Source organism: Sciurus vulgaris (genome assembly GCF_902686455.1).
Source record: "Sciurus vulgaris genome assembly, chromosome: 12".
Lineage (NCBI taxonomy): Eukaryota > Metazoa > Chordata > Mammalia > Rodentia > Sciuridae > Sciurus > Sciurus vulgaris.
Window position 1 is genome coordinate 3,974,801 of NC_136473.1, and position 10,531 is coordinate 3,985,331.

Genomic DNA, 10,531 nt, shown 5'->3' on the forward strand with positions numbered 1-10,531 from the left:
AGCCAGCGGAGCCGCTAACAGCTTTAGGTCACGTTGGCCCCACTCTTTCTCCTATTCTCTGCTTCCAGTGTCTTTAGCCTAAGACACTTTAAAGGTTGTCCCCCTTTTCTTCCTGTGCTAGGGAGTGGACCTAGGGCACCAAGCACGCTAGCAAGTGCACTACCACTGAGCCATAGATCCCCAGGCATATAGCTCTTTTCTAATTAAAATTATTCATACTTAAACTTTTTAAGGATTCACATCCTCTGCACTAACATGACATGTTAGCTAAAATAAAAATGAATAAGCAGCCAGGCACGGTGGCACACACCTATAATATACCCAGTGGCTTGGGAGACTGAGGCAGGAGGATCACAAGTTCAAAGCCAGCCTCAGCAACAGTGAGACACTAAGCAACTCAGTGAGACCCTGTCTCTAAATAAAAAAATACAAGATAGGGCTGGGGATGCGGCTCAGTGGTCGAGTGCCCCTGAGTTCAATCCCAGGTGCCACAAAAAAAAAAAAAATAAATAAGCAAACATGTTTAGGATTAGCTATCGAGTTCTTTTATGGGTTAGGGTCTTTCTTAGTAGATTAACCTTACTCAAGCTGTGGTCCTCTCAGAATGAAACGGAGGGCATTTGGGGAGGCTGAACTTCTCACCACTACAGTGCGTAACGTGAGGGCGTGGACTCCTCTGTGCTGCTCTTGGGAGCAGGAATTGTGTAGTTCAAGTCGGGGTCTCAGCCCTCCCCATGGTGCCTGGCCTTCGGAGCACCCAGCGTCTTGCTGTCTTGTTAATCTTGTTTTCCAAAAACAAGTAAGTGGGAGACGTGGATTTAGTGGCTTTGCTCTTCCCTGCAAGCTGGCAAAAGCAGATCTGCAAATTTTGTGTTTGAATGAGGGTAGCACCATAAGAGAGATTTATTTTATTCTGTAGTTCTTATCAGCATTAATTGGGCACCTTTCATGTAACAGCACTAACGAGCATGAGAGCCCTGCACACAGACCCCGTTATTTTCTTACTGTATGGATGTGGTTTGGGAGCATCACAGGGTCAGCCGGGAGTGAATGGGATTCAAGGATGGGGCGCAGGCTGCCTCTGGGGCCTGCAAAATGCATCCCTGTGTAGTGCAGCCATTGAATGCTGAGCATCCTGCAAGAGGGTGAGGTTAAGACTTCTGCTCTCCCAGAGTTTTCAGCTTGAACAGAGCCTAAGACTACCCCAGCCCCACAAAAGTCAGTGTCTGAGCCAGTTTTCACAAAAGCTAGCCACTTTCCATGGACAAGGCCCCTGGCCTTAACTTGGGTCTTCTTGCCCTCTGAAAACCTTAACTGTCTGCAGTGCAGTTTACAGGGGTTAAAATAAGTGACATGGCAGGGTGTAGGGCACTCAGGTGGGACGAGGGAGAAGACAGGAGTGACAAATGACAGCAACAGCTGGTCATCAAGGAGAGACAGAAGATTCAGTTCAGAACCAGCTGCCACTGGAAAAGCAAGTGAAGACAGCTGCCAGCGCCTGGCAGGGCCCCAGAGTAAGACATTCCCACTGCTGCCTGGTGAGGACAGCGGCAGGGACCGCTCAGCTGGCCCACGATGGAGTCCTGAGAGTCTCACAGTGCTGTCACACAAATGTGCAAAAGGAAGATGTTCAGGCGTGAAAGGAAGAAGGCCCCGTTACATAATAGGTAATACGTTCCCCAGCTCGGAAGGCCTCATTTCCCCAGCGCCCCGGCAAACGAAAGCCTTGTTCTCAGGTTTGAAATCTGAAGAGACGACTGAAGAAGCCCTGGTGGTGCACTCCCTTGGAGGGCTTGATGGGACATGTGCCCTGACACTTTGGTACTCGTTGCCAGTTTTTCAAAGATGGCTTTCTGGTGACCTCAATTAATTTGGCACTTGCCTACCCTAAACTAACCTCCCCATAGAACTGAATGCAAAGTAGGATTGTGATTTTTTTCAAATTAGGTCCACAAAGTAACACTTGTACATAGACTTGTGTCTCATCACTTCAGAACCACATGATTCAAATTCATATAAAAAATCTACACTCAATTTTAACTTGGGTCCTTAATATAGAAGTGATCATTTTTTTTCACATAGCTTGATGATGGAATTGAGGCCCAGTTGTAATTTATTTGCCTGTATCCACCCAATTTGTCAGTGAGACTCTCCCATGCTGCCACCAACTTGAAGTCTCCTTAAAGAGAGAGAAAAATGAAATCATGTTGATTTCCCCTTTGGTTAAGAGATCAAACATCCACCAAAAGCCCTTGGGTTCATTTCTTGGTAGATAAAAATAATTACTCATCACTTTCCAGCTCATACTGTAACACTACCCCGATAAACACTGCAGTGTGTGCACACCCCAGTCCAGTGACTGTCAAAGCCAGAACTGACTTTCTAAACATATTTACTCCTAACCACATGTGAAACCATACTCAGAAAAGGCCTAGCTTTGCACCCTTAGTAAGCATAACAACAGAAGTGGGAGACTCTACTTGGACCCTTCTTGGTATTTTTCAGACTCCAACACTGATAATTTATAGACACCTAGGAGAGAGTTATTTTCTTTCAGAACCACAGTACTTTGCTATCTCTAGAGTTGCACATATAAAATATTTGCTGTTTGTTGAACCAATTCAATGCCTACTTGTCCTGGGGAGCATCATTACGATGGAGCCAAGAGTTGACGGGGGTCCTAAGCACGGGAGGGAAACAGCAGTGTGGTAAGAGCTCCTGGGAAGCCAGTCTGCGTGATTAAAGGGCACCCCCCTGCAGGGGGATGCATTAAGTCCTCGTGTGATCCACTGCCAGCATCCTGGCTGGAGCCACTTCTAGGCTCAACGAATCATGACCTTTGTGAATTTTGAATCTTGTTCAAATCCACAATTAAATGGTAATTGACTGGCATTTACAACCTGCCAGGCCCAAAGGTAAAGAGTTCCACGTGGCACTTTTGAACACTAACTGTTTCTTACTGTTGTTCTAATGACCTTGAGGTCCCTGTGGGTGAGCATGCTTGGCTCTTAAACTCTTCTTCAAAGTATGATGTAAAAATGTAAGTATGAGAAAGGATGCAGAGTCCGGGGAGGGGAGGGAACGCCCCTGGGGAAGGCCATCCGTCTGTTGATCTGCTGGTGGGTGTGGGAATCTGCGGTGTCTGGTAACTGACTGACTCTGGCTCTCTCTCTTCCCAAGAGACACAGGGTCTCACTATGGTGTTCAGGTCGCCTCCCTCCCCAGGGGCTGCACTCAGCACATCATGCATGGTAGGCAGTGCTCCATCACTGAGCTCCATCCCCAGCCTAGTCAGACTGGTCTTAAACTCCTGGATCAAGTGATCCTCCTCCCTCAGCCTCCCAAAGTAGCTGGGACCACTGGTGCTCGCCCCGTGCTCTACATGTCTATGAGGACTCCTGATCTCCACCAGACGTGGAATCTCCCAAAGAGAAGTGGCTGCAACCCCAGAATCTGATTCTGGCAGGCCCTCCCAGCCAAGTACTTACTTTGGAAGTATCTTTGAGACAATGGTTTTCAACCCTGGCGACATAGTTAACTAAGGATCTTGGCGAGTGGGACCAGACATCAGGATTTTGTAAATTTCCCCCGGGGGTGGAGGGGGTTGGTGGGTTTCATCCCCATCCAAGGTTGAGAACTAACAGCTTTAAAAGGCTGTGGGCTATTATCCCTCGCCTACCATCGTCATTGGTGCTTGCCGTGTGCTGGGCCAGGGCTCTAACGGATCACTTCCTTTAATCTCACAACCAGTGCGTGAGAGATAGGTGTTGTTATCCCTGTTCAGAGAGTGAGACACGGGCTCGGCACGCTCAGCACTGTCCAAGTCGCACACCCGTGTGTGCCAGTGCCCAGGAGGCTTGAGCTGGTAGTCTGTGGGTACACAGTGGTCCCTTCCCCAGAGCTGCCGGAAATCTGTTTTCTCCCTGTGTATGCTCAGTTAACTCTAAAAAAATAGGTGTCTGTGGGTTTGAAAATTTCTGGACAGTGCTTTATGAACTTCCCCAAGTTTCTGATTTGACTTTTCCTTTATGTCACGCTTTTCATTCATTTGATTTATTCAGCAGCTATTTATTGAGCACCTGCTGTGTGCTCTGCAAGCAACAGGGACGTCAGACATCAAAGTTCTTTTCCTATCGGAGCTTACATTCTAGCTGAGACAGAGAGTATACATGGAGCCAATGGTAATTTCATATGGGGGTAGGGGCCTCGCCAAAGGTGAACAAGGGTGACGGGGGCGCTGCTACTGTGGCTAGGAAGGGGCACAAGACCCAGACAGTGCAAGGGAGCCAACCGCATGAGACGAGAGGGAGCTGTGGTCAGACATTTAGGTGGAAGGTCTGCCTTGTGCCATTGCTCACGGTTGTGAAAACCTGGAAAACCCAAAGTGTTCAGTAGTTTCTCAAAATCCATAATTGTACATATTTTCTAATTTTTCTACACTGTGATTATATTAGCTTTAAATGTTTTAAAATTAAGCTTTGAAAAAACAAAAGATAGGGGATGGAGTGATTCGGTTTGGCCAAGCACAGGTCCTATTCCAGGCCACCACAGGGATGGGACAGGAAGAGCCCATGGAGTGGAAGGCTGGGGCCGGGTAGTGGAGGATGTGGCGGAAAGTCCGCCAGGACTCCAGGGGACTGGAGGTGTAAACAGGGCACCCGGGCATTTGGGTGCTCTGGGGAGATATTTAAGTACTGGTTTGGTGTTTGGAGTTGGAGACGCCATCTGGACACCAGGGGGAGCTCTCTGTGGCCAGTTCTGGAGCCGGGAGAGTTCACAGGTGCATCCGCTCCTTCCTTTGGTGAAGCCTGGTTAGGCATAAGCCGCAGCTGTGTGTCCTGCTGACTCACAGAAGGAAAAGGCCTTCTGTATGGTAGGAGAGTCTTGCAGGCAGCTGTTGAGGGGAGGTCACCAAGTGGAGATAATGTGGAAGAGGACGGCTGAGGGCCAGAATGGAACTAGAGCACCTCCCTGAAACTCCTCAGACTCCACTGAAGTTGGCTGGGGTCTCAGCATGTCAGGCAGAAGGGGAACAGGCGAGGATGTAATGGGCTTGACTGTCTTATGGAAGGGACCCACAGGGAGGAGTGGTGTACGGAGGAGGAGTCTCAGGCCTGGCTCCAGAGCTGGTCTCCACGGAGAGCTGGCGACACAGAGGTCGTAGCAGCAGGAAGCCCAGGACACCTGAAGAGTCAAGTGTGAATCTGGATTTTTCCACCTGCTCAGAACTGGTCTCTGGACAGAAAGTGGGATGCAGGGACTGGGTCCAGTCTTCACAAGGTTTGGTGGGAGATAGGCTGGGTCAGATGCACTCAAAGCCAGAGAAGACGACCATTAAGAACATGAAGCAGCCTGGGGGCCACAGGTCTGCATACTTGTGCTAGCAGTTTAACAGGGAATAAAAAAAGAAAAAGAAAAAGTGGCTTCAGCAAGTTATGAGACCAGAGGAGGGTAGCTTGAGGTTCTTATTTTTTTAGGACAGAGGACACCTTTACATATTTGTAGAGGAAGGATAGAGAATGTGGCTGCAGATGAGGAGAAAGAAAGGAGAATACCAGATGAAATGAGTTCCGGTCCAAGTAGGAAGTATAGGCTCAGAGCTATGGCCAAGAGGAGGGTTAAGTGCTAAGTCTTCTCCATGCTGAATTTCTGCACATTTCCTTCCATAGTGGTTTTTAAAAATATTTTTTAGATGTTGATGGACCTTATTATTAATATGAGGTGCTGAGAATTGAACCAGTGCCTCATACATGCTAGGCAAGCGCTCTGCCACTGAGCTACAACCCCAGCTCCTTCCATAGTGATATTAACTTATGTCTCCACAAGTTAATTAACGCTAATCATGGAGTACATGCTTTTTAAACATCTCGCATTTCTCGCTTAACATCACAAGCATTTTCCAGGTTGCCATGTAGTCTTTATTAAGTGATATTCCATCCAGGAGTGCACTCATGTATCAGCAGTCCCCTGACCTTATACATTTGTTTTTAAAAATTGAGCCACCTATAATCACAGCAGCTGGGGAGGCTGAGGCAGGAGGATCACAAGTTCAAAGCCAGCCTCAGCAACTTAGCAAGGCCCTAAGCAACTTAGCAAGATCCTATCTCAAAATAAAAAGGGCTGGGGATGTTGCTCAGTGGTTAAGCACTCCTGGGTTCAATCCCTGGTTGCCCCCACACATGGAAGGGAGGGAGGGAGGGAGGGAGGAAGGAAGGAGGGAGGGAGGGAGGGAGGGAGGAAGGAAGGAAGGAAGGAAGGAAGGAAGGAAGGAAGGAAGGAAGGAAGGAAGGAAGGAAGGAAGGAAGGAAGGAAGGAAGGAAGTGATAATATAACTAACACTGTCGTGGAAATGTTCATGTGTGTCCATGTTCTGGGCAGGCTCTTTGAACTCAACTCCCAGAGGTCACATCCCTTGGTCTGAGCATAATTGTCATGGCTCTTGTTTTTTTTTTGCCTTTGAATTTGTACTTGCCTTAGAATTGCTGACTCTCACCTTAATGACCAAAGTGACACCCTCTGTTCGAATTCTTCACTTTCCTAAGTTGGCAAGGCCTCTGTTCGATGTGATATCATATGCATTACAGGTTAGGGTTAGGAGCTGGAATGTTCCCCAAAGTCTCAGGTTGAAATGCAGCAGTGTTCAGAGGTGGAGCTTCGGGAAGTGATTGGTTCATGAAGGCTCTGACTTCATCGGCGAATTAATTTGTTGATGATCGAATGGACTCCCTGGAGGGAGTAGGTCACTGGGGGTGTGCTCTGCTGGGGGTTATCTTCTCTCTTGCTCTTTCCTCTTTTCTATCTGCTTCTCAGCTTCCACAAGTTGAGTAGCTTCCCTCCATCATCCCTTCCGCCATGATGTTCTGCCTCACCTCAGGCCCAGAGCAATGAAGCCAATGGTCCCTGGGCTGAAATCTCTGAGCCATGAGTCAAAGTAACTCTCTCCTCCTCTAAGTTGTTCTTACCAGATATGTTGGTCACAGCAACAAAACACTGAGTAACGCAAGGACATCATTACTTCCCCAGAATCTTTCAAGCCAGCGATCTCTAAGTAGCCCTCAGCTGTTAAAACACAAATTCAAAGGACTCATGAGTCACTGCGGCAGAATTTAAGCTGCTTGGTTTGCCATGTTGCAAGACACTGCTTAGTGCTTTGTCATAGAAGACTTGCCAGCACCTCTTACCCACCAACTTCCTCCTGCTCTCAAGTGGAGGTGGAGGACTGGGTGTGAGAGGCTGCCCTCCCTCCCTCTGGTGGGCGCCTGTTCTCATGGGGAGTCCCAGCTGTCCTCTGCCCATCCAACTCACTGCACATGCCCCCAGGCGGTTGGCTCCCCTTCAAAGGAAGCCCCATGGTGAAGAAAAGATAGATAAAGGGAGGGATGATAAGGTGGCCTTAAATTTAAAAAGCAAATCTTCTGGCACTATCAGCTATCACTTGTTTTCAAATATGCATATGGAGTGGATATTCCAGTTTTCATTTTTAAAGATGTGCAATCCGTCATACCCTGACACTCTGGCTTGCTGTGAAGAAGCTTTCGAGGGGCAGGGGTTGAGGTGCTCACAGGCGTGGACAGGTTCTAGTGGGGACTGGACTGGTGCTCTGCCCCTGAGAGCCCTGTTTCTCCGAGCCCTTGTTCTGGCCAGTGGTCCCACAGTTGGGCATTGGGACCAAAAGGGAGACTGACTTCATAAAATGTTACAGCTGCTTCCAGTACCCCTGTCTTTGGCTGTGACGAGCACTGCTGTGTGAAAACTGAGAAATGTGTACACTGAACTATTCCTCTCTAAGAAAAGGCCGTGTGCTCAGACTGACTGATGCTCTTGACAGGTCGGCAGGAAAGCGAAGGCGATGAGAGAATGAGTGTGCAGGTTCGGCCTCCGTGTGACTCTGTTTCTTCCTGCAGGTGTCACTGAGGACCAGGCCTGTAGAGAAGCCTGTACTTGCTCCTCCTGCTCGCTCCGGGCCCCCACCATCAGTGACTTGCTCAATGATCAGGACTTACTAGATGTGATCAGGATAAAGCTGGATCCCTGTCACCCGACGGTGAAAAACTGGAGGAATTTTGCAAGCAAATGGGGCATGTCCTATGACGAACTGTGCTTCCTGGAGCAGAGGCCCCAGAGCCCCACCCTGGAGTTTCTGTTCCGCAACAGCCAGAGGACAGTGGGCCAGCTGGTGGAGCTGTGCAGGCTCTATCACAGGGCCGACGTGGAGAAGGTGCTGCGCAGGTGGGTGGACGAGGAGTGGCCCAGGCGGGGGCGCGCAGACTGCCCTGCGCACTTCTAGCGCTGCTCTGCACGCTGGAACAGCTGTGGGTCATGAGAAATGTGTCTGTTCTTTTTTAAGAGTTTGGATGAGGACATGGAACAGTGGACATTGTTTTTTCCCAAAAGCTGGTGGTTTTGTGGAGGGGTAGGCTCTGTTTTGGTGGCAGATCTTTCTTTCTTTTTGCACATCTGTTTTAATTTAATATTTGAATATGGACTTGGGAAAGAATATTTTGTAGGCTCACATAGGGGTCAAAGCCTCCAGCCAGAATGGCTTCATGCCCTGATGAAAATAAAGCGTTCTTCTCCGTGGATGCTGCCGAAGATTCCAACCCCAGACCCAGGGGCTAGACGTGCACAGGTCGTCGCTCCAGATGGCTCAGAGCAGCAGCATGCGAAGCTCAGAGGAAATGGCAACGGGCCGTTCCCACTGTTGGCCATTCGTCGCCGGTGTTGTTATGATGTGCTTAGGTTATGAACAGATGCGGTATTATGTGAGCCTGTGCTACTATCATTTTTATCCAAGCATTTTTATGATATGTGGACTATCGATAACGTTGTTTGCTTTGGTGTTTTTAAAAGAAGCACACAAACTGAGTGTTATTGGGAGGGCAGAGTGAGGAACTGGTGGGTTCATGTGCACCCTGGGAATGGTATTTGAAAGTGAATAAGTACTCAAAGGGCCCTTTTGTTACCTATGACCTTGAAAAACGGAATACTGACTTCATCTTTTACATAAGGCTGAGTACTTCATCCCTGAGATGGAACTTAATTCATCAATAAATAAAAAGCCCCTGGCCCACTGGCAGTGTGACCACCTCCAGCACCTACTGTCACAGCTGAGCACCACCGACTCCTCACAGGATGACCAAGAGGGGGCTGAGGGCTGCCAGGAGAGGAGGCATGCTTGAAAATCCACCTTTAAAGAACCTTAAACCAAATGAAAATTTGGCTCAAAGGATACCCAGCGATCTGATTTGATAATCTGGGGAAAGAGCAAGTGTGGGGACAGAAGGGGTTGTAATAGGAGAGGCCAGATTTTCTAGGTTTGGGGGGGAAGGAGAGACCAAAGGCAAAGACTTGATTTGGTTGGCAGGCCCATGGAAGTGCCGTTTGGTTCTTAACTTAGCAAGTTAAGCACTCTGTTCAGGTTAGTCCCTGATTAAGATAAGTGAAAATGGGGGCTGAGGCTGTAGCTCAGTGGTGGAGCACTTGCCTGGCATGTGTGAGGCACTGGGTTCAATCCTCAGCACCACATAAAATAAATAAAGGTCCACTGACAACTAAAAAAAAAAGTGAAAATGGTGAATAACACTGATAAAGTACCACAGAAAGATTGGGATTAGCTCAGCAGAAAGTTATTTTCTGAACCACCACTTTCCCCCCTAACAACTATGATGGTTTCTAAGCAACTAAGGTTGCTAATACACAGTCAGCTTCCCCCAGATATAAACTCTTAAGTAGTGAAATCTGCTACAGAGACTGATTCATCCCTTCTGATTCAGTGCTGAACACACCAGGCTCATTTTCCCTGGTCGGATTCAGCAGATAAATTTCACTTATCGTCCAATGTAGTTAATGTAATGGTCAGTAATAAAATGTAGAGATTTTAAAAATAGATTCTCTGATAAATTGGTGGTCCACAGGTGCTTATTAAATGGGTGCTGTGTTGACCAGGATTCTGGCTCTGTACAGAATTAGTTAGGAGAGTTCCAGTCTTCCAGGAATTTGATTTGATATGTTAGTATGTTCGTTGAGCTACCTATGACAAGCTCTTACTTCTTGGCCCAGGATTGACTGTGGGAAAACATGTCGTTTGTTTTTCGCATCAGAGGAAAATTTAACTAAAGAGGTTGGGATTATTTCACATCGTGAGGTACCAACTCCCTGCGTTCCAGTGGATGGTCACCCTCCTTGTGTCCTGCCACACTGATGTAGGGGTGCTCCCCGACTCGGAAGTGCCTGCCTGCACTGCCTGGCCGATGCCTCCAGGAAGCTCCTTCCTCATCCCGTCTCCCAGCCGACTTGTCCCCTCAGCCCAACCACAGCCAGCACAGTCTGGCCACCACAGAAGCTGTGGTGAGGGCAGGAGAGGAGGCTGGAGGGAGAACCTCGCTCTGTTCCCTTTCCTCCTCCTCCCTGGGGAAGAGCAGGTGGGACCCGCCTCACCCAGCCATCATGTACACAGGGCAGCAGGGTGGCGGGAGACCAGGAAGGTTGCTCTTACTCCAGAGATCAACAAGGGCAGAATGCAGCAGAAGGG

The 10,531-nt window shown here is 48.5% G+C and overlaps 1 protein-coding gene across 2 annotated transcripts in view; it reads left to right on the forward strand.

Annotated features, from left to right (window-relative positions):
- The window catches only part of EDARADD (EDAR associated via death domain), a 51,297-nt gene extending 41,727 nt beyond the window's left edge, over positions 1 to 9,570 (forward strand). For both annotated transcript variants that reach the window (XM_079106893.1, XM_079106894.1), the window contains exon 6: positions 7,905 to 9,570. In XM_079106893.1, coding sequence (XP_078963019.1) covers positions 7,905 to 8,287 — 383 coding nt within the window. In that variant the 3' untranslated portion in view covers positions 8,288 to 9,570. The remainder of the gene's footprint in view (positions 1 to 7,904) is intronic.
- Positions 9,571 to 10,531: the final 961 nt, after the last annotated feature.